Raw genomic sequence first — 23,892 nt, 5'->3', positions numbered from 1 at the left:
TGATTTAAGAAAATAATTTTTTTGTGGCGCAGTTTGAAAAGGTTTACAGTATCCCATCTTAATCGACACTTTGTGCACACACACAATTCACACTCATTGGAGTCTCTCATACACTCTTTAACTACTCATCTCCCTCCCACTTTTTCCTCTTTATTATTGTCTGTTGTGTTGGATTAGAAAAGAGCTTGGCGTAAAAGATTTTTCTAGGTCATGGCACTCCTTGCCGAAGCAGCATTTCCTGAGGGTTGTGCCAGTCTTGCATTAACGCTTAAGCAGGTGTCAACACCATACTTCTTATGCACAGTCAATTTCTTTATCTTCGGATATTGCATTAAACATATTTAATGCAGAAGCTGATAAAGTGAGTAAGCAGCACCTCCATTTAAACCGTTTACGTCATAGTCCAAAGCAGCAGGTTTATTAACTGGACTAAGGTGGAGATCTACAGCTAATTTGTATATAATTAGACTTGAGCTAAAACATCTGTGATACACCTAAAATCTTCATTGTAAAGGTTGGCGTGAGAAACAATTGCAGGCAGTTATTGAATGAGTGTTTATCTATAGATAATAAACCGGTTCTGTACTGCAAAAACAGATTCCTGTGACTGTGTTCATTAAGCAAGCAAGAGGCAAGTTGGGTAAAAGAATGATGAAAATATATTAGTTTTATCAAACATATTCCATATTCGCAATATTACATAGCATGCTGATTCTACACTTTTTCACTGTGAAAGTAGAGGAGATCGGATCAGGGAAGGTTGTAACCTTCATCTTTTTTTATACAAATCTACGTGCAGTCTTTTGGTTTAAGAAACATCTGTATGTTTGGTACCATTAATTCACTTACAGATTACATCATGATATTAAATTTAATACAAGACTGAGTGTTACAATTTCAGTGTAGCAGTGGTTGGGGTCAAATTGTAACAATAAATTTACCCTAGTAAAATCACATTTCAAAGTAATACTTTGCTATAATATTTATTTTATATCACCTGAAAAGTTTGAACTTTTAAATGAATCCTTTTTGCTGTCAGGAATAATATGTTTGGGATGTTACTTTTCAGCTGTAATTATCTCAAATATATTTTTTAAACAAATAATATTTTTTTTTACATAAATCTTCACAGAGCTTTCAACTGTATACTTATTTTTGACTGATTTCTGATCACGAAGCACACGGCATGTGGTATCTCTGCTGGCTTTGGTGAAGTGTAATGTATCTGGAGAGGTGCCAATGTTTTATTCATTTGACAATGAGGGAGGAAGAAAAAGAGAGAGAATGTTTAATTAATGTTGGTGATCTTTTTCCATTTTCAAGGCGTATAAGCAACTGAATATATAAAAATACAGTTTGATAAAAAAAAAAAAAGAAAATCACTAATTTGATTTTTTTTTTTTGATTATGTACAAAACAGTTTGCTGCTTCACGAAAAGGCAATTAACAAATGCTCTGCTCGTACGATGCTTTCATGATTGTTTATAATTGTTAAATAAAACTTTGTGATTTGTGTCAGGCGTTAAAGATTGCAATAAAAGTGTCAGTAGTATATATAAATGAACCATGTGTACTCTTTATCCATGTAACATGCACTCAGGTCTCCTGTTTTATTTGTCAGATAAAATCCATGTGAAGTGTATAGACGGTTTCAACGGCAACAACATAAAACAAACGTTACTGAGCATGCGCGCTTTTGTGGCGTTAAATTCACTTTCGGTAGACTTCCAAATAGAATCAAAAACAACAGCCAAGTCCCTCTAGAGTAGATATTTTTTTGGATAACAAACAAAATATGTTTGCGGCGTAAATGAGGTGGACTTAATGAAAATTCAAATGAATTCTTTGCCAGCAGGAGATGCTTTTAAGTGCGAGAAACAGAGGTTTTCCCAGTAACAGCTGTAAATAAAGCAGAGCTATGCTCACAAACGCTGCGTTATCAGGCACATAACATGCAAGTCTTCCTTCAGAAATAGTGATATAAAAACACCCGTGCCTCGTTTTGATATTTAAACATATAAATGTAAGGAATTATTAGTAATAGTAGTAAACATTTATTCAGCGAACCCTTTTTGAAAATCGATCCGCTTTAAAATTGTGGCAAGTCTCCACAAATAAATAAATGTATGGGAAACATCACAACCACCTGAGCCCAACTTCAGTCTACTCATCACCTTAACTTTAACTCCATTTGTAGAAGGCACCGCAGCCAGGCCGATATACACAACACAGACCGGAAGTTAAATTAGGGCCAGGCCTGTGCGCCCGATGAAACCGTCTATATATATAGAGAGAGAGAGAGACTGAGTAGCTGTAGTCTATAAAAAGCTTTTCATTTGAGATCACATGACCAACCCAGTACTACTTAGCATTGTCAGACACTTTCAATTACAGAATAAATGAATCATGGCTAAAAACAATCATAAATACAGCAAAAAACTGGCAACTAAAACACCCTTTTTGCTTTCCTCAACAGGTTCTGCTGTTTCCATCATTAACTAAAGCATTTAAGGACTGGCTAGCCGTAAGAACATAACCGCAGCATCTCTTGGCTGCCAGTCATTAGTGGGGTAACACCAGCGGCTGGCTATCAGAGATTTGTGAGTAGTGGCTAACCACTAGCATTGGGTGGTTATCTTGTGGTGTCGATTGGATTTCTGTGGGTGTTTCGAGTGTAGAAGACACGAATGGGACACGCCAGCCTTTCCAGACGGCCTGAATGGGAGAAGGAGTGAGCATGGACAACCTTTCGGAGTTTGGAGGCCTTTGTCCATCCACTCGGAGGGAATGGGAGTGAGTCTACACTAACATCGAAATATGTTTGCTGTTTTCGTCCGTTTATAATTCATTTGCTGTTTTATATATTTTGTGAGATTTGAATAGTGCCAAAAATGTATTTTAAATAGAAAAACAATTTTCTGTGATTTCCCTCTCAGCACAGGCAGCTGTGTGGATGATTTAATGGATGAAGATGACAAGGACAGGGCAAAAAGGTCTGTGTTTTGCTCTTTATAGTTGTAGTACACTTTATTGTGCAATATGTTGAATTCTAAACCCCTACATTAAACCATAAACCTGTGAACTGTTATTGTGTCCAGAGATGATTCAGCAATCACACCTCTAAAAGCTTTTCACACTTTCACTCATTACAATAGATTTTCCTTGAGAAAAAGTGTCTAGGCTGAGAGAGAGAGTGAGAAAAAAGGAGTGTGAAAGAAACAGAACTGCTTGCGTCTCGCGGAAGAACATTGTAGCCTGAACTACTTCTCTCTGTTTATGTCTATGAAGAATCACAAAGGTACTGGGTTACTCTGCCGCAGTACCCCCGAAGCAATCTAAAATAGTCCGAATATAAACATTTACTGTATTATAGGTACACCCTAGTGATTCAGGACAAGCTAAAAGCATGGTTTGGAAAATGGATTTATGTTGTACTCGCTTATTATATACATTTTTCTACATTTTTAACACAAAGTTACAGACCGCAGCTCTGATTGGTTGTTTTTTACCGGGAGCGGATGATTTTCTGCAAATGGCAATAGGACCACTGGGAGGAGCCAGAGGAGCTTGATTTTTTTCACAGATTATCTGTCTCATATTCTACTGTCAGGACATAATGACAGGTTTAACAAATATGTAAAAAATATATTTTTACAAAAGTTACCTGCTGCAGCTTTAAGTGTTGTCTCAATCGCAAAATACTTCCAGTGCACTGGAGCGTTCGCTCACTGAAAAATTCCACAATGCGCCACAAAAACTACGCTCTCTTAGTAGAAATTACGTCACATTTCTTAAGCGCAAAACATAAACTACATGAGCCAACTTGATAAATATGATGACAAGCGATAGAAGATTTGAGAAGACAAACCATTTTTTTTTTGTGTATATTTCAGCATAAACACACATTGCTAGACAGGTAATGATTACATCTAGTTTACATTTAGAATTAATATTCGGCTGAAATGTAGTAAGAACATGTAAAATAACAATGTATTTAAAGAGAATAAAAAATTATATCAAAAGAGATTTCTCCTGCCTGTTGTTGATTAATTACAGTTATGACGCTCTACAATGTTTTCCACTGACGTTGTACGTAATCATTTCACCTGAAATTGGTTAATCCCAATGTGCAGTGAGCCAGTGAACTTATCAGTGACCGAATTCGTGTACACGATCTACTGATTCATGAGCTCGGGAGCTAATTGAGAAGCACAGTTTATAAGCCATTAACTGGAATCATTATCCTTAATTGTAATTTAACTAAAATGTATAAAATTGTTGAAGCATATAAGAGATAAGGATGTGTGTAATAGACGTGTTTGTAATTCATTACAGTTATGTGATTCTCATCAGAAACATTACATTATGACGTTTTCTTTTTGAAGATGTCGTTTGAAGGCCAAATTATCAATAATACTATGTAATTAAAAGCTGTTTTAATCCATTTTATATGTTTGTGTGTTGTCAACATATGTACGTTTATTTTTAATGCATGCTTTTTGTCCATCTCTTTTTTTCTGCAGGGCGTCCCGTAATAAATCAGAGAAGAAGAGAAGAGACCAGTTCAATGTTCTCATTAAAGAGCTGTGTACAATGCTGCAGGGTCAAGGTCACCCCCGCAAGATGGACAAATCCACCATCCTGCAGAGGACCATTGACTTCCTGCAGAAACAGAAAGGTGAGGAGAAACATCACCTGGGAAGAAGCAGATGGAAGAAAAAATTTAGTTTGATGAGCATTTATGTTGGTGTCTATCACCTATCCAATTTCTTCTCCCAACCTAAAGTTTCACAAAAAAAATTTTGTGCTAATATATTATTTATTATGTGTGTATATATATATATATATATATATATATAATATTATTATTATTATTATTATTATTATTATTATTTATTTTTTTAAGCAGAATGATACCTATCTCTGTGCTAAAACCAGGGTTCAAATATATTTTTTTAAGTTAGCTGCAATTTAATATTTTTAATCAAATTATATTATAAAAAATATTATCAGCTAGGAATTATATTTGCATTATGTTTCTGAAAATCCAAATAAAATTATTTGGCTGGTTTTTTTTTGCATATTTCTGACATAAACCAGAGGTTTTTATGTGACTTGCTAGGTCATACATGACATGAGCAAAACATCATCTCTCAGTGAAACTGCACCTTGCACAAAGTCCTGAATCATGATTTTGTTCCTCTTATTTGCGTATGCAAGGAATATTCTGTATGTGTGGTCGCATGCAGTTCTAGAGAGGAAAAAAAAAAGATTTTCCAGAAAGGTTAACCTTATTAGAAGAAAAGCGAGTTGCAAATGTTTTGTTTGGTAGATGGTTTGATTCGATTTGAATCGCCCACCTCACATCAGCAAGGTTCGTATTATCACCTCCACAATTGATTTAAACTTTGACTTGAAAACTAAATTTTATTTACTTGCTAATGCCTGGGTTTACACATATTTTGGACCCTGGTTAGAATATAATATATTTTAATTTTTTTTTGCATTTGCAAACTTCTGCAAGCTCCTGGGAGTATCAATATGAACACCTTTATGTGCCAGGAGCTGCTCTGTGATGGGCCCTGTTCCATTTCCTGTCTGAATCCAGGGCACAGCTGTCAGGCCATCAGCAGAACGTTTACTGGCAGCAGATTTCACTGCTCCTATAAACAATCCCAGTGCCGTTTCCAACTTCCAATCTCAGACTTCCTTACTGTTTGATTAAAATGTATTTTAATTTTTACCCATTCCATCTAAACGTATTAGTCCACGCAGTTCCTTTCTCAGAATTCCACAATCAAGTTCTCACCACATTTTCCTGCTGTTTGATGTTTTCCAGAGATCACTGCGCAAACTGAATCTTGTGAGGTCCGGCAGGACTGGAAGCCTTCTTTCCTCAGCAACGAGGAATTCACCCAGTTAATGCTTGAGGTAAAGGAATCTTGTAACCCTCATATCTGCTTCATCAACCTTCAGTTTTTCTATTGGCCTGTGGGAATGCTCCACACTTCAGCTGTATTTCTTCAGTACCGTGCTGTCAACACATCATGTATTTTCCGAGGCTATGAAATGCCTTATAACACTGTTTCCGGTATAAAGGTGGAGCCTACTAAAAAATAAACACACACTACAAAGAAAGGAAACTCATATAAGTTTAACTTGAATCATGTAGCAGAAATACAGGATGTTAATGTAGAGAGTCAGCCTGACCTGCACACCCAATCCTATAGTCTTGAAACCAGAAGTTGAGCTTTTTATGGGCCATTTTTGAATTATCCCTAGAGTTTCCAGCATTAAGGAAACATTCACACTTGAATACTTCCTTTCAGAAACAACATCTGGCTCTTCTCAGTTCCCAGTCTTAGATTTTCCAAAGTACAAGTTCAGTAAGAGGCATGTAAAAACAACAACGTGAGAAGATGTTATGGGATGGGGAATTTTACATTTATTTTTTGTTACATAAAGAAAACAATGACAAAATTGTGCAGCCGATAAAGAATACTGTGCAGCTACCAAGGCTTTAATAACCAGCTTTCCCAGCTTTGATGAAAGAAATTGTAAATTGATAAATTTTCTCGCACATTAAATTAAATCAAATAGAATACCCAATTATTACATTGTGTGAGGACAAGACCAAATATTCAAAGTTCAGTTCAGTCATTCACTGAATGAAGACTCCATACTCAATTCAAGGATTCCGTTCTGACAGAATTTTTATAGTTAGATGAACTATTTCTTAAATAACATAAGTAACATTGTCATTAGTATATTATGAGAGTTTCTGCTAATTTAAAATGACATTCTGTGTGTTATGACAGGCATTGGATGGTTTCCTAATAGCTCTTACTACAGATGGGAATATCATATATGTATCTGACAGTGTCTCGTCTCTCATTGGTCATCTGCCGGTAAGTAAAGGATTCGATTCCAATACAACAATCTCAAATTCAATGCATCCCAGAGAACTTGATTTGGTGCTTTACTTTTCATCAAATGAACTCATTACCTCTGAGAACGCTGTGTTTTATTATGACTAGTCTGACAAACTGTGATTAGTAATATAATTGTCCTGTTTTTCTAAACATCGACAAGGCAGCCCCCACACAGCAGGTTTTCTGTGGGCTGTTGACAACAGTCCTTAGTAAATGCTTCACGTTTTTTTTAGCCCCTTCATTTGTATTTGTGCAGTATCTGAAAATCATGACATGTCAAGTGCTGCGCCTCAGAATTATTTTTTGAAATGTTAAGAAAAATATACCCCAAACTGAAGTAGAATGTTATTGGCAGTTAAGTGGTTTCACTTACTACAGAAAAAAAAACTATTTCATAAATCTGAATCAACGTACCTTAATGCTGCAAATGTGTCTAAATCATTCTGTGATCACATGCTGCCATCAAACTATCAATATATATATATATAATATTTCTCATTTTAATAAAAATATCTATAAATATGTTCATTTATAACGCAGCATATGTGGGGTTGACTGTATATTTGGCATTGTTCGCTCTTTTGATTGCCGTTTCCAATTTCTCTCTATTTTTTCCTCTTTTTGAACGTGCTATTTGTGCAAATTGAAACACCAAAAAATATATTTGATGTCTCCGGTTAACCTCTATAGACGTCACCCAACTATGACGACTTACACTTCTGAGAAACCCGGAAATGTGAAAAGGGTCAAGTGCTTAGTTCATAAGTGCTTTGTATTATGGGAAATGTAGTGCACTGTGTATTACAAATGGAAGTGAGTGAGGACTGACGTTGTCATGGATACTGCTGTGTCTCAGTCAGATATGGTGGACCAGAACATCTTGAACTTCCTGCCAGAACGAGAGCATGGAGAGGTGTATAAACTTCTGTCATCACACATGCTCTTGACAGAGCCTTCAGCTTTGGACCTACTCAGCAGCAGTGAGTATACATAGAGTATACATGCATGCACAGATCAGCACACAATCTATCACATACTCTAGCACATACACACACACACACACACACACACACATTTGTATGCAATGTGCTGTGAGTGTGTGCTGTCTGTAGTGGCTGTAGGGTGCTCTATGATTACACTCAAGGCTAATTATAGAGGCTCTTGTGTGTGCAGTGTAACACAGATTATCTGTTACAACACTCCCACATACATAATCCCACATACATCTCTTACCCTGACCTCAATCCCTAAGACACACACACACACACTCTCACCAATACTGAGAGATGCTGGTTACTGTTGACTTATTCATCTTATTTAATCACCAGAACCACCTCTGTTTCACTGGCTACATTTGCTTGTTCACACACACACACACACAGACTGTTGTACGGTCAGTCAGGTCATTGTACTGTATTTTAAGATAATCAGCAAAGTCACACTGGGGCCAAGACCCTAATAGAACATTAGCCTTAACCTTGTGTGTTTGTCTGACAAACTGAATTACTGTTATATCAGCTGCTAACAGTTTCTTTCCTCTCCCTGTGCACTATTTCTTTCTTTTCTTTCTTTCAGATGAGATGCATGTTGAGTTCTGCTGTCATGTAGCAAGGGGGAACATTGACCCGAAAGAACCACCCACGTACGAATATGTCAAATTTGTTGGAGATTTCAAGTTTCATAATAATGGTGGGTTTTTATTTGTCACTTTTATCATTCCCAGCCACATGCAACACAGAGACACTAATAATCGATGGACAGTTAACATTTATATTTTATAATAACAAGCACTTGGAGTGAGCATGCATTTGTTTTTCTTTCTGTGAATTTGGTTGAGGAAGAGATTTAATGAGGAGGAGGCATTTGCCTATGTTGAAATCATTGGTCCATTTGTTAATTTGCATGTAGAATGTCATTGTGTGAGGTTACATCTTCACTAATAGGTAATGTGAAAATGAGTAGAATGTTGAAATAGAAATAGACATGGAAAAAAATGCATGCCATGGCCAAAACTCTTTTTCTATTTTTATTTTTTTATATATATATATTTTTCAAATATGTACATATTTTTACAGACATTTTCCATATATATATATATATATATATATATATATATATATATATATATATATAAATGGAAAATGTCTGTAAAAATATGTACATGTTACGCATATATACATATGTACATATATATATATATATATATATATATATATATATATATATATATATATATATATATATATATATATATATATATATATATATATATATATATATATATACTGTTTATTAAAAAAAATAATGAAACATCTTTGTATTTTTATTTTATTTCAAGATTTGTATTTGATTATTTGTATTAGAAAGAAGAAAATACATTTTAAATTCATTCAGTGCAATCCTTCCATTAAAATAGCGTGGAATATAAGGTATGTAAAATATACTTGATTTGTAAAATCTGGTCATTGCAAGATTTTTTTAAACCGAACATGTTTTCTGTGTGTAGCAGTGCCTCTGTCCTCATGTAACGGTTATGAGCTGGCATTCCCACGCACGCTGCAGTCCTCACTAGAGGAGCAGATCTGTCTCATAGCCACAGTGAGACTTGTGACCCCTCAGTTCCTGAAGGTAACTACACCCCACAAGCACACAAAAACACTGATTAAAATGCACTTAAACAATTGAGCACAAAATCAATATTGTGCAAATACTGCTTTTATTCAACCTTACATCAAAGGAAGGACAGACTTACTGTGTGTTTGTGTGTGTGTTAAAGGATCTGTGCAACGTGGAGGATGTGTGTGATGAATTCACATCAAGACACAGTCTGGAATGGAAATTTCTCTTCTTAGATCACAGGTTAGTCAAACACCGCTTCATTATGCAAACGACTCCTCTGATGTTGTGATTCTGCATGGTCTTTTATGATACACCCATTTTGGTCAATTTGAATCATGACTCTCTTTGATTATGTCATTTGTTTGATACTTTCATCAATCACTGACCCACTTACATCTGCCAATTCAGACTTGTCATCAGGATCTCATCAGATGCATGTGCTTGAATCAGTTCTCACACTCATATTTTAATATGATGCTTTCATTCTGCTGTGACCATTCATAAATTTCAGCATAGAGATTGTTTACTCAGGAGGCGTATGTGACCCCAGAGGGTTACATAAATGTGTGTGTGTGTGTTGTGAGTACTGGATGTTCCTGTTCCCTACAGAGCTATAATTGGACATTTGAGCTGTCTTGTCAGACTTTCTCTTTTAAAGGGGATGTGTGTCATTTATACGTCACCTAAAAATATTGTAGTTTTCAAACAGGTTTTCCAAACACTCCCTGTGTATTCCAATGGTCAGTCATACAGATAGTCCCGTCCCCAAACTCATGCAGTTGGTTGAACCAGTATTGCTGTGTCAAGCCGGTTGACATATAGACATGCATATAGTTTACTCTCTCAGAACATTAAGCCATTCATATTTAACGTGTGTGTGTGTGTGTGTGTGTGTGTGTGTGTGTTTATTAAATATAATATACACACACACACCATTCTAAAGTTTTCTATACAGCAAGAATGCATTCAATTGATAGTCACAATATAGATTTAGTGTGCTGCTCTTTTTAATTTTCTGTTCATCAAAGGATTTAAAGTTTCCACAAAACTATTAATCTGCACAGCAGTTGTCAACATTGATAATGATAAGAAGCACCTAATATTGAGTTGCAAAAAAGTGTTTTAGGAAGATTTCTGAAAGATCATGTGACACTGAAGACTGGAGTAATTGCTGCTGAAAATTTGGCTTTGCATCACAGGAAAAAAAATACATTTTAGAATATATTATAATAGAAAACAGATATTTTTAAATCGACATACATTTCATAATATTACTGTTGTACTGTATAATTGCAGGCTTGGTGAACATTAGAGACTTCTTTAAAAAAAACATTATATATTTTTTTGCCACTACACTGTTAGGCTTACATGCCTCTCTATTTACACACGCAGACACACACATGACTCAGGCAGGCTATGGATACCCATCTTGCTTATTTCAGCAGTTCCTATGGTGACGAGTGTCTGCAGGTTCATCTGAGCCCCCATTATTCATTCCTTTAGTCTCAAGAGAATGCACAGCCAGTTTAATGGGTGTTACAGATTGAGATCTTGTTTAGTAAAATGGGCCAATGCTTGGAATTATGCGTGTTCCGATAACAGCTCAATAGAAGTGGACCTTATGTAGTTTACTGAACGTGTGTTTATGTGTGTGTTCGCAGGGCCTCTCCTATCATTGGGTACCTGCCGTTTGAGGTTTTGGGGACCTCGGGTTATGATTACTATCATGTGGACGACCTGGAGCTGATTGCTCAGTGTCATAAACAATGTGAGTGTTATCTCTCTCACACTCTCTTTCTCTCTTTAAACTAGGTCAGTGTACTGTCCTGGAAATTTTGTTCTGTTTGTGTGAATCACAGAGGAGCTGAAAATGCCTGTAAGAAGCTTTCAAATCATTTTTAGAGACTTCTGATCTTGTGTGTTTGTGCGCCTGCATGTGTGTATTGCAGTGATGCAGTGTGGAAAAGGAAAATCCTGTTACTATCGGTTTCTGACTAAAGGACAGCAGTGGATCTGGCTACAGACACATTATTACATCACATACCACCAGTGGAACTCCAAACCAGAGTTTATCGTCTGCACACACAGTGTGGTCAGGTAAAACACACAAGCATTTATACATGTATATGGAAGAACGTGCATGCCACAACACACTGCTAAGTACATACACTCATTTATATGCATATGAACGAAAATAACACACAAACACATTCAAACACTTTTTTTTTTTACTAAATATTTTAGGATTAATAATATTTGTAACTTACAGATATCTGTGTGCAAATGCCTGTTCATAACTACTTCAAAAGTAGTTAATGTGCTTGAATTAACAGTTTATCTGTTGTTTTTAAGCTTCTGTTTCCATCTAGTGGTTAGTTTGTGTTACTACAAATAGTTTGAACTTCAAAATTCACACACACAGTTGAAAGAATGAAAAGTTAAAACAAAAACATATGTTTTTCTCTATCTAAAGCTATGCTGAAGTCCGAGCAGAAAGAAGGAGAGAGTTTGGATTGGAGGAAAGCTCATCTGATATGGCAACATCTTCAATCAAGGTGCTACACGTGCCCAGGAAACACACATAATGCTTTAATGTTTGCATTCCTATTTATTTACTGAATAGTATTTCATGTTAATGGAATAGCTTATCTAAGATATAGATGAGTTTGTTTTTTCATCTGAACAGATTTAGAGAAATTTAGCAATACATCACTTGATCACCAATGGATCCTCTGAAGTGAATGGGTGCCGTCAGATCCAAAACAGCTTATAATAATATCACCATAATCCACAAGTGATCCACATAACTCCATTACTTATCTACTTATGAAGCAAAACTGTATGTTTGCAATAAACAAAGCCATCATTAAGATGTTTTAACTTCTATCTATAAAATTGCTTCTCCTTTAATCTTGTCTGAATCAGATGAGAAATATGCACAGATCAAGCACAGTTTACAAGAAAAAACTGTTCTGCCAACACTGCCAAAGAGACATTAGTGAGCAAGTGATGATAATAAGTAATGCTTCTCCAAATCTGATCCGATGAGGAAACAAACTCATCTACATCTAGGATGTCCTGAGGTTGAGTGCATTTTCAGCAAATATTCAATTTTGGGTGAACTATCCCTTTAATGTGTTTTTTGTGTGTCAGGGGCAGGAAGTGTTTTTGGATATGTGTCCTCCTTTGGATGCTACACAGGAAAGAATCAGCAGCGCTCGATCAGTGTCATCACAAAGCTCTAGAAAATCATCACACACAGCACTGTCTGACTCTGCGTGTGAGTACAAACACACACCTCGGCTAGCACTTGAGCATCAGGTGATCATGTGTATGTCTGATCACTGCGTGTGTCTGTGTCCATAGCGAACTCATCTGTGAGGTTCACAGAAGCGTGCACGTCATCACGGCAGTCTGTTTCCATTGGTCCTGAGAAGAGTACCAGCAGAATGCCACATAGTGGATCAAAGGTACAAACATGCTCATGATCATTTTCATCTTTATCCTTCATAAGTGCAGTCTTCATTGTCACATGATCCTTCAGAAATCATTTTAATATGCTGATTTTTGTCCTCAAGAAACATTTCTTATTATTAGCATGTTGAAAACAGTTGCGTGGTGGAAACTGTGATTTTTTTTTTTTTTCAGGATTCTAGCATTTATTTGAAATAGAGATCTTTTGTAACAGAATAAAAATCTTTACTTTACATTAGATCAATTAAATTGCTTCCTTGCTGAATAAAATAATCAGTTTCCTTAAAAAAAAATTGTACAGAACCCAAACCTTTGTACAGTAGTGTGTGTGTTAGATTTATCAGTCTGTGTGTGTATCTGAATGTTTCGTCTCTCTGTTTTAGGCCCTGATTCAGAGACAGAGCTCCTCTGAACACATGTCACTCTCCCCCTCTTGCAGTCAGCATTCCACTATGGTCAGTCTCCCCCGGTTGCTTTCTTTCTTGCCTTCTTTTCCCTCTGTCACTCTTTCTCTCCATGTGTAAGTAAAGCTTCAGCCGAATATTAAGGCAGGATTGTTCCTTGTCCGTTATTAGTTTTTGAAGCCATTATACATTTCATTCTGAATAAGGTATTCGGCTTCGGGCACAGCCCTAATTAATACATTACATATTTTACATGCAACATAGATAAAGTCATAGAAAGAAACCGCTACATGCTGTATTGTAATCCAAAAATTCATGGCGTACTTGCAGACTCTGTGCATGCATTATGGTTAATGCCTGTTCGAGTAGTCGATTGTTTCTGACAGCACCGACTAGTGGTTGAAGTAATCGATCACTCGAATACTCGACCAGTTTATGCAAGCCCTAGTAGGCAGTCACGTCTTCGATCAGCTCAGTGAAAAACAAAGGCCTGTTTTGAGAGAAGTTCACACTTTCCAAAAGGTAGGAAAGGGCCATGTGTGGCTGCTATTGACTCCTTTTGTATATTTGAGTGTGTGTTCTCAGTGTTCTGTGTGCATGTGGGTTGCAGACACAGTCTCTTTACGGATTCCAGCAGCCTCAGTTAGGCGTCATGCATCAGCTGAAAGAGCAGCTAGAGGAGCGGACACGCATCCTACAGGCCGACATCAAAACACAACAACAAGAGCTGCACGACATTAAAGAGAAACTACAACTCGCTAACATACAGGTGCTTGCACAATGCAATTTGGGTCAGATAGAATACATAAAACATAGAAAATGTGATATAAAAAGAGAAATATAGACATCGCTGCAAGATTTATTTTATTGTTTTTGAAAGAAGCTCACCTAGGCTGTATTTATTAGATCAAAAACACAGTAGAAACATTTGTATTGTAAAATATCATTACAGTTTAATATAACTGTTGTTAATTTTATTTTAATATATTTAACATTATTAGTGGCAAAAGGCTGAAATTTCAGCAGCCATTACTCTGGTCTTCAGTGTAACACTCCTTCAGAAATCATATGCTTTTCTAATCAATTTTAATATGCTAATTTAGTGTTCAAGAAACATTTGTTATAAGGGTCGATGTTGAAAACGGTAAATTATTTTTTTGGAAACTGTAATCGTTTTTAAAGGATTCTTTGATAAATGTATAGCACTGATTTGAACTGCATTTATTTGAAATAGAAATCTTTTGTAACACTATAAATGACATTGCTGTCATTGCTTGATCAATTTAGTGTGTCATTGCTAAATAAAAATATTAATTAAAAAAACTTACTTATCCCAAACTTTTGAACTGTCGTGTAATTATACAACATTAATTTTCTGTGGAATAAAAGCTAGTTTGTTTTGGAGTCTGACTTTATTTTGAGAACTATACAGTCTGGTTCTAAACGGTGTGCTTGGATCTCTGTGTTTGCAGATGTTACTCCAGCAGCCGATTCAGGGAGAGTTTTCCAGTTCTGGTCTGCAGCAGCAGGGTCCAGGCAGACCGTCCCAACACAGCACCCTCCCCAAACCTCAACACTGTGTTTCACATTCATCACACACACTGCTCAGAGAACAGCCCAGTAGCTCATCTGCTCAGGTACACATTTCACACATATACATATTGCTCACTATCATGGATGTCTTGTTGTCAGTAATGGATGTCTTGTTTGTGTGTGTTTAGGGACAGCAGAGATTGGTTCAGACTGGACACATGCAGGCCATCAGTGTTCCAATGCAGACACACACCAGTCTCACAACACCCTTCTATAGCAACCCAATGATGTTTTCACCCAACCACGGACACCGAACCCAGACCGACACAAACTGCCAAAGAAACACACACACAGACTACAGCCAAGACGGACAGCTACGGTAACAGCACGCCTTAACAGACAGAACAACACTGTTTACTGTGGGAGAAGAACATTTTAAAGGCCTGTTCACACCAAGAGGAATATTTAGTGTGTAAATTCAGTTCAATACTCATGAAAAATCATGATCCTAACCCAGACAGTGATTCATCTTTTATGAGTTGTTATAATATTGGTATCTGGGATGCTGTGAGTCCAGACAATGTTGTTTATTTATTTATTTTAAACCATAGCTTAAATCTGTGATATAGAGGCTTGGAGTCCAAAACAGTATTCCTTGAATCCCAACTTAACCTGAAGCACCAACTACAGCTAGAGAGTGACTTTGCACATTTATTCAGTCTGTCTCTCATTTTTTATGCATTGCTCTGGACTAGGTTTAAGCAGGTTCGGACCTAGAAAACTGCTGTCCTGCTGAGTTTAGCACCAACCCTACTCAAACACACCTGGACAAGCTGATCAATAGCCGCTTTTCCACTGTCGGGCCAGTGCGAGCCAGGGCTTAAAATGGGCCAGGCCTGCTTTTAGCCCGGCAGTGGAAATGCGGCTAATATTTTCAGGATTTCTAAGGCCTCAGGCAGGTTAGGGATTTTTTTCAGGGTTGGAGCTAAACTCTGCAGGACAGCGGCTCTCTAAGACCAAACTTGCCTACTCCTGGTCTGGACAGAAAAATCCCCCAAAAATCAGACAGAATTTCTGTGCCAATCATTTGTGTTTCTGCTTGACTTTTTATAATATACAAACTCTAAAACCTCTAAATTTAAATGGCTTAAATCAGATATATTCTTTGAATCTGAGGAAAACTATATAGAGGCTAATACAAACACACTGATTGGACATACGTTTATAACATAAGATTATAAGGATATTTGAACCATTTTAGCAAAGATTAACCATTATGTGGCTTTTACAGTAGATCCATTATACTATTAGGAACAAAGTTAGTCATGAGGCATTTTCTGATTGGTAGAGCGAGGGAGCTTCCTGTTTGGCTGAATTTGGTAATATTACAGAATGTGTGATTGTAACAAACATGTTCCCTGAATTGATCAGTAAGATCATGCAGATTGTTTTTGAATTGGTAGGATGCTACTAAACCAACCAATGCAGATGCTTGTACCAGATAGCAGTGGGGGGGCCCAGGCTTCCCAATGCAGCTCAACAATTCAGCAAACCAAGTGAGTGTTTTTGAGCATAATGGGTCCCATTCAAAATGAATGCGAAATTTGCTAAATTTGGAAGAGCATACTGCTTTTACTATTTGTGTCTTAACAGAAATAATATGAATAGCATTCTAACACATTATTCAAAATTCAGCAATAATGTTTGTGTGTTACAGATATCCTCTGGACCAGCAGATGATGGCTCCTTCCTTCCCTGTGCAGCAGGTGAATTGCAATGCTGTGCTCGTCCCTTCCCCCGTCTTCACCTCACCAATCATGATCCCACATAACAGTTTCATCACCCATCAGGCCACGCCCACCTACACGCCTCACCCATCGGCTGCCCCACACTTACCACTACAACAACCTCAGCAGTTCTTTCAGGTAAACAAACTCAAAAATGTTCTCTGAATTATATGAAGGACTCCTTATTTTGCCTCAAAAACATTCTCAAATCAAATACTGTTTTTTTTTCTCTTGAAGATGCAGCCTCAGGGTCTGATTCACAGTGCTCCCACTCAGGCCTTATTCCACACCACTAGCATTCCGCAGCAAAGTACTGTGGGATACATACAGCCACAACAACAGCAGCAACAGCAGCATCATCACTCACAGTCCGGCAACCTGTCGGACTACAGAAACATGCTCACACGGTAGCCCCGCCTCCTGGGCAAAGTCAAGAGGTTCCCGGGAAAGCATGTTGAGCGTTAAGCTCAGAAAGGCATGATGGGAAGGGACATTCTCGGCTCAGGGCGATGCTCGCGAGCAAGTCAAACCAAAATCGAGAAAGCTAAAGTCCCTCAAAGTTCCCATGACAGCAAATGATGGTGATAACACCACAAGGCCCAAGGACTCCGCCTGGCCTGGACTGTACTGGATGCTGTGATACGTAGGAGGAGCCCGCAGGGGTGTGATCCATCTGTTATTCATGGAGACAGAGGTCACAGAGCAGTCAAGCAGGTGCTTTGATCGATATGAAAGGACAGAAAGCCGTGGATGGTTTTTGGTACTGTAATGTTGCAGTCATCTGGACTTTTTTTAACACAAACACACACAAATGAGACAAAATCAATGAATCAAGTAATGCCTTGACGGAGTGTAAACTCTGCTGCGTGTGTTCTGTCCTAAAACGCATTCTAAAATACTAACTAAAAGAGAAAGTGGCCCAGCAAGAAGAAGAAAAATATACGGTCATGAACTGTTTTTCATGCATAATATTTCATATGTGTGTGCTGATGGGAGGAGCTGGGCATAATTCAAAATAAAATAAAAATGGCCTTCCTGTTACATGTGCAGAGCAGGGTCACCCCCACGTAAAGAAACTTGAATCACAATGTATATTTCAAATATTTAAGTACACTTTAAAAGTTCGCACTAGGGCAAACTTTCCTACTGCTGAGTTCAACTCAGTCCCTGTTACTCTTTGTTTTTCGATCCACTGTACTGTCCATATATTTTCTCCACCTATTGGGTTCCAGATCATCATATTTCAGTACTTTTATTCCATATTTAGGTTGACGTCTAAACATAGCTGCTCAGGAGAAGCACGTTGGCTTCCCTGATCGAACAGTTCTTTGAGTTTTCAGCCATGAATGTGGTCCGCATGTCCACACAGTAAATCTACATTGATTTGATGTCAATATGAGCACAACAGATGTGCTTTAATATATAGTTTCAGTATTACACCGGGATGAAGCTCTGTCTAATTTTAGCTTCGTTAGAAGAGGGACTTTGTGATTGTTTTATGGTGGAGAGCGCAAGTACTGCAGCAGTTAAACTGCAAAAATGAAGATATAAAGACAGGTTGAATGATTGAAGACAATTATAATGTCAGGGCTGCAGTAATGGAAATGTTCTCATCTGCCTTTCACTTAGGCAAAGTGTTTCACAAACAAAAAAAAAAATTTATCATTATTTTGGGGAGATGATGTAGACATGCAAGTTGTGAACACTCAAAAACACACAAAAAGGAAAACAATCTGACTATTGGAAAATAATTTCTAGCTGGGACTTCAAGCTGCACTTTCCGCTGTCCTGTCACTCATTGCACATTTAAAGAATGGTGCTGATTATTATTTATTTTATTTTTTAAATAAGAGAATTCTGTTTAAGACAGTATAAAATAATGTGCCCTTCTGCATGTTGTGCAATGCAAATCTAAAAAAACAAGAATGTGTAATTTATACTTATCAAAGAGATTCTGTTTTTAGTCAGGTATGTTTTCTTGTATTAGCAAGAAACACTTTGTATTAGTAAAAGCCAATGTGCTTTTTGATTGAAAACAAAGTTTTTTTTTTTTTTTTTTTTTTAAAGAACATTGACATTCCTTCAGTCATGTATAGAAAGTGTGAAACTCCCGACTCTCTCAGGTGTGACATCTTCGCATAGATGTCTAGCTTGTTAAACTTTAGATCAAATCCGATGTTTCCGATCAAACTACACTCAAAGGAAGCACTCCAGACATTATTTTTCCATAATATCAATTTTGTCCCCAGCCTGCCCATCTGAACCATTTCTAATTGTTTTCAAAGGTTTGTGAAGAACATACAGTAGCTGGTTATTCTCAGCATTTTGTTCTGCCTCCTTAAAGTCGCACTAGAGAAGACGAGGAAGATGTTTGGTGTATTTGTCTTTCAGATACAGTGTTTCAGAGTATGACATACCAGGTTGTTCTGCATCAGTGCCTCCCGTTCATCACCTTCTGCTGCTCTGAGGTTATCTTTGGCTCTCACAAATGCTCTTTGTGTCTCTAGACATAAGAGAAACTACACTTTGAGTCAGATATAACTCTAAGTTTTAGGTTAGTCTACCTAAGAATCCATCTCAATATGGTAGATGTGTTTTAGAATACAATAGCTGATTACTAGTTTGGTCATTAGCTGGTCCAAGATGATAGAACCATCGAAGACCAGCAACAAACCAGTTACCAGATTATGGCAGACAAGTTAGATTTTGGAGGAGCTATAAAATGACTTTCAAGTTCCAAAAGCAGTCTAATCTGGATTTTCCTGTAGGTTAATAAACATTTGAAAACATTAAGCTCAAAATGAGTTGGACAAAGAAATCCAAAGGTTTCGACCTAAGCCAGATGCCATTGTGATTGCCACTTTAGAGTGTGTATAGTCCTTTGAATAAAAATGAGCGGCTTCGCCCTTCATTTAATACCCATTTGGGGTGTTTTCATTATATTAGTCTCATGTTTTTTGAGTCAAAGGTTTTATTGTTTTGCAGGCGTGCAGATGTTTTTTTCTTTGTGTTCATTGATTGGGTTGTGAATGGTAGATGAAAACTGTACTGACTCTCTCATCCTTCTCTCTTCATCCTGTAAAACTGTGCTTTGGTTGTAAAGGCTGCACTTTATTATTTTCCTCCTCTTTATGACTTTTGCTTTGTGCTGTCTCTTTCTCTAGCCTGAATCTCTCCCCAAAAGTGTCTGTTCTGATGAGGTTTTAGGCCTTATGGATTTGTGAGTATGTGTGTGTGTTGTGAGGGTGTGTATTATACGTGTTCCCTGAACAGGTAACATTGTCAATGCTTTTATATTCAACCAGGTGAGGGGACGAGACGAAAAAGTACACTTGGTATAAACAGCCATCTCTGCTGATACTCTGCAGAAAATATATGGAAGATATTGTAATATAAGATATACAAAACATGTTTAGAGAGAGATAGTTGTTTATTTTATAAGATGTCAAATAGATTGTAATAAATTTCTATATAATGTCTGATTTGAGAGTAAAAACAGATATTTTGTAACAGATTAATTATTGAAGTGTCTTACTTTGGGGGGGACGTAAAGCTTTCTGTTTGTCAGTTCAGCGAGTCGATGTTGCACAGTCAGCTATGTATGGCTTGTTTTCCTCCTATTATTCTTCTGTGTACATATACCATCACAAAAAGCTTTAACATATTGTTAAATATTGTTTTAAAAGAAATTCATAATAAAAAAAGTTTACATTAACAATTTGGGTTGTTAATTACTTTTTAATCCACAATATTTTAAACAAAATTGTTATTAAACAAAGTTAGTTATATCGTATGATAGATGTTATATCTTGGATATATTTTACATCTCAAATCTGCGCTGCGGTGCCAGGGTCCTGGTGTTCCAGCTGCCAATAGTCCATGATGAGACAAGGCTGAATCACAGTAACGTTAGGATAGACAGCATCCACAGCATCGTGGAGCTCCTGGAGAGGTTTCTGTCCAGGAAAGACATGGGTAGTATCCAGGAGTGGTGTCAGGACCATGTGACCTGGTCCGATGGCAGAAAGTATTATTTACCGGTGTGGATAAATGACGATCCTTATGGAAGTGTGTAAATTCCTTATAGTCCACTGCCAGACGTGGTTATTGATGGTATGAGATCATGTTCTTCTGTCCTTTTCAGAAGTTGAAAAACTCTGTTTAAGTTTACAGTGCAGCCATCAAAACCAAATTCATTTTAATTATTTACCCATCTTCTTAACCATTAGGCTTTGATCATTTGCAGCAAATTGAATAACATTTCATATGATCAATTATTCTTTATTTATATTTTAATAAGTAAAGGCCATAAGTTATTTCATTTTTATGTAAATATATGTGTTACACTGGATGACAAGGGAACATTATTTCACAAAAAAAAAAAATCATTTTATTTTTACAAAAAACTTTTTAAAGTAGACACTTATTTTAATGTCTTCTTAAGCTTAGTTAGTTAAGCACCAAATGTTGGCTTGTAGTTAATAATACACTTATAATTATTTTAAATAATAAATTAAATATTTCTATATAAATACATTTTAAATTTCATGAACATTTTTTTTAAAGATTTGAATAAGTCACAGCTCCAGATGGCCTCTCTCGCTGCTGGTCTGAATTCTGCACAGGTCCAGGATACAGTACTATGTGAAACCAAGACAAAACACCTTTTCATTCATGACTTTCCAATACAGGTGAGTCAATGAGAAAGGATCATTTTGTCTGCAGCAAATCATTATTTCAGGGCTATTATCTCCCTTTTTATTTTCTCTCTTTCAGGTGTACTGTGAGGTGGCAGAGTGGCGTCATGTCCATGGTTGTATGGAATGATCTTTGTCCTGAATGGTTCAACAGACTGACAGTTGGTTCAGTTCTATCTCTGCAGCAGTACTCACTGAAACACAGTTATCAGAACCGGTCTAGACCACATATCCACACGTGATCTCTAATGACTTTCCACTTCAATGGTATAGACTCAAGAGCTTTTCCAATGCTAGCTTTCTTATGAAGCAATTTTACCTAGGTTTGTTTTGTACATGTTCAATATTGGAGCATTTCCCCAAAATTTCCTTTGTTTATGGTTGTTCTGTGGGTTATAGAGGTCAGCCTGAATCCTTGAAGTCCTGCTTCTGTAGTGACGGTGATTCCTCCAAAAAGTGTTCAGACTCAGTGGAGTCTGCCTGATGTCCCATACAACCTTGCCACAAGGTACACAGATTTCTTTAAACTTTCAGGGCATTCTGCTCTCACATTTTGAGTTGTTACATTCAGGTGGCAGTATGGCCAAACACAGGGTGACCCGCAAGAATTACTTGTTACTAGTGTTCAAAAGTTCAGGCTCAGTATGTTGTGTGCGTGTGTGTGTGTGTGAGAGAGAGAGAGAGAGAGAGAAGAAAAAACACTACATTTTTCAGCAAGCATACATTAATTTGTTCAAAATGTGACTGTAAAGACTGGATTATATTACAAAATATTTTTATTTCATATAAATGCTGTTATTTTGTACTTTCTATTCATCAAATAATCGTATTTCGTATAAATCGTATAAAAAGTATTACAGTTTCCACTAAATTATTAAGCAGAGCAAATCAGCATATTAGAATGATTTCTGAAAGATTGTGACATTGAAAACTGGAATAATAGCTGCTGAAAATTTTGCTTTGCCATCACAGGAATTAATTACATTTAGGCATATCAATTTTTATCAAATATTTGCAGCCATGGTGAGCGTTAAGAGTCTTCTTTCAAATACTTTACCAAAACAAAATCTTACTGATCTCGAACATTTGATTGGTAGCGTAAATCTGTGTGTGTGTGAAATGCAAAAATGCAAAGCATAACTAAAAGCAAATGTGTTATTTTATTGCATTTTTTATTGCATGGTTTTAATTTGTAATACCTTTATGTTAATGCATTTGTCTTGTTAACAATACATGGTTGTTTGTCATGAAGCCAAACAAAACATTTTCTAAAACTGCTCCCTGTGATCAGGTCAGAGGTCGACTCGATGAACAATAACCAAGCCTGTGACATCATTGGTCTAGTGACATACGTGGACTGGGCTGAGTGAATTAGGAGCATTTTATTAAACCGCTGGTTGTCAGTAATAGTGCTTGCTAATATAAGCTGCGTTATTACTATCCATACCAAGAGTTGGGAATTGGACAAAACACTGTTATACATCTGTGTGTGTGTGTTTGTGTGCCAGGACCTGAAAAGTACTGGGCATATCGTTGGGTACATGCAGTGTATGGGACAACTGCCTCTCCCTTTATCCTGGAGATCTTCTCCTCATCCCAGCCAGAGATCTTTAACAACATCTGCCCAAGTAAACATCAGTCAATGTACACATTCATTATATTCCTCTTATGCTACATGACCTCATTTGATTCACTCTCTCTTCCTCTGCTGTGATGTATCTGGTGTGCACTCAGATGAGAGTATATCAGATGGGCTGTTCTGTGTATCTGACCAGTAGCACAGAAACACAGCTCTTCATCATTAGCCCTTCAGGGCAAGAGTTGAGGAGCCCTGCACTAAACACATGAACTTCTGTGTGTTGTAGATGAGCCAATCAGCAGTGGCTGATCTGAAGGGGGAGCTGGAGTACAGTACAGTACAGGGAGCACAGTGTGTGCAGTACCACACATGACCACCACAACCTGAAACATCTCTCAGTGAACTACAGGTCTGTACAACTCAGTCCAGTTGAAGCAGCCATCATAATGATAGATTTCCCTGTACATTTCTGAAAATGTGCTCACAAAAATAACGTGATGTCATTACTGCCGGAGGATGTCTCTGTACGAGAATTCCATTACACTGGATTTTCCACTTTGATGACAGAGAAGTTCTACTACTACATCACCTGAACCTGAGCCCACCCAGATGGACGCCCAATCGCATCTCACAGACACACACACACACACACCCGTGGCCTGAACCGGTTACTTCACACTCACAATTCTAGGTAAGAGCAGCACAGTGTTGTGGAATTGAGCTATAGCTTCAGTTAATAACTGGCCTTCTCTTCTCTCAGGGCTGAATCAAACGCCTGCAGTAGATGTTCTGTTTGTGCCTGTTGTCTCCCCTGATGACCCTAGAGCTGCTGGAGAGCCCACCCTCAGCATGACAACTCACTGCTGT

The 23,892-nt window shown here is 37.2% G+C and overlaps 1 protein-coding gene and 1 pseudogene across 3 annotated transcripts in view; both read left to right on the top strand.

Annotated features, from left to right (window-relative positions):
* Positions 1–20,263, top strand: part of LOC128011898 (neuronal PAS domain-containing protein 2) — a 57,490-nt gene extending 37,227 nt beyond the window's left edge. For 2 of the 3 annotated variants that reach the window (XM_052594680.1, XM_052594691.1), the window contains exons 2-22: positions 2,477–2,793; positions 2,937–2,993; positions 4,524–4,678; positions 5,840–5,931; positions 6,819–6,908; positions 7,789–7,912; positions 8,508–8,621; positions 9,439–9,560; positions 9,709–9,791; positions 11,213–11,319; positions 11,501–11,648; positions 12,025–12,106; positions 12,705–12,831; positions 12,918–13,021; positions 13,409–13,480; positions 14,040–14,198; positions 14,902–15,066; positions 15,151–15,341; positions 16,426–16,518; positions 16,680–16,887; positions 16,987–20,263. In XM_052594680.1, coding sequence (XP_052450640.1) covers positions 2,720–2,793; positions 2,937–2,993; positions 4,524–4,678; positions 5,840–5,931; positions 6,819–6,908; positions 7,789–7,912; positions 8,508–8,621; positions 9,439–9,560; positions 9,709–9,791; positions 11,213–11,319; positions 11,501–11,648; positions 12,025–12,106; positions 12,705–12,831; positions 12,918–13,021; positions 13,409–13,480; positions 14,040–14,198; positions 14,902–15,066; positions 15,151–15,341; positions 16,426–16,518; positions 16,680–16,887; positions 16,987–17,160 — 2,541 coding nt within the window. In that variant the 5' untranslated portion in view covers positions 2,477–2,719 and the 3' untranslated portion in view covers positions 17,161–20,263. The remainder of the gene's footprint in view (positions 1–2,476; positions 2,794–2,936; positions 2,994–4,523; positions 4,679–5,839; positions 5,932–6,818; positions 6,909–7,788; positions 7,913–8,507; positions 8,622–9,438; positions 9,561–9,708; positions 9,792–11,212; positions 11,320–11,500; positions 11,649–12,024; positions 12,107–12,704; positions 12,832–12,917; positions 13,022–13,408; positions 13,481–14,039; positions 14,199–14,901; positions 15,067–15,150; positions 15,342–16,425; positions 16,519–16,679; positions 16,888–16,986) is intronic. The other variant, XM_052594700.1, reaches the window with a different exon arrangement.
* A 457-nt stretch (positions 20,264–20,720) lies between these two features.
* LOC128014995 (RPA-related protein RADX-like) lies at positions 20,721–23,294 on the top strand (annotated as a pseudogene).
* The last annotated feature ends 598 nt before the right edge of the window (positions 23,295–23,892 follow it).

This window comes from Carassius gibelio, chromosome A5, assembly GCF_023724105.1.
Source record: "Carassius gibelio isolate Cgi1373 ecotype wild population from Czech Republic chromosome A5, carGib1.2-hapl.c, whole genome shotgun sequence".
NCBI lineage: Eukaryota > Metazoa > Chordata > Actinopteri > Cypriniformes > Cyprinidae > Carassius > Carassius gibelio.
This window is presented reverse-complemented; position numbering and strand designations above follow the sequence as displayed.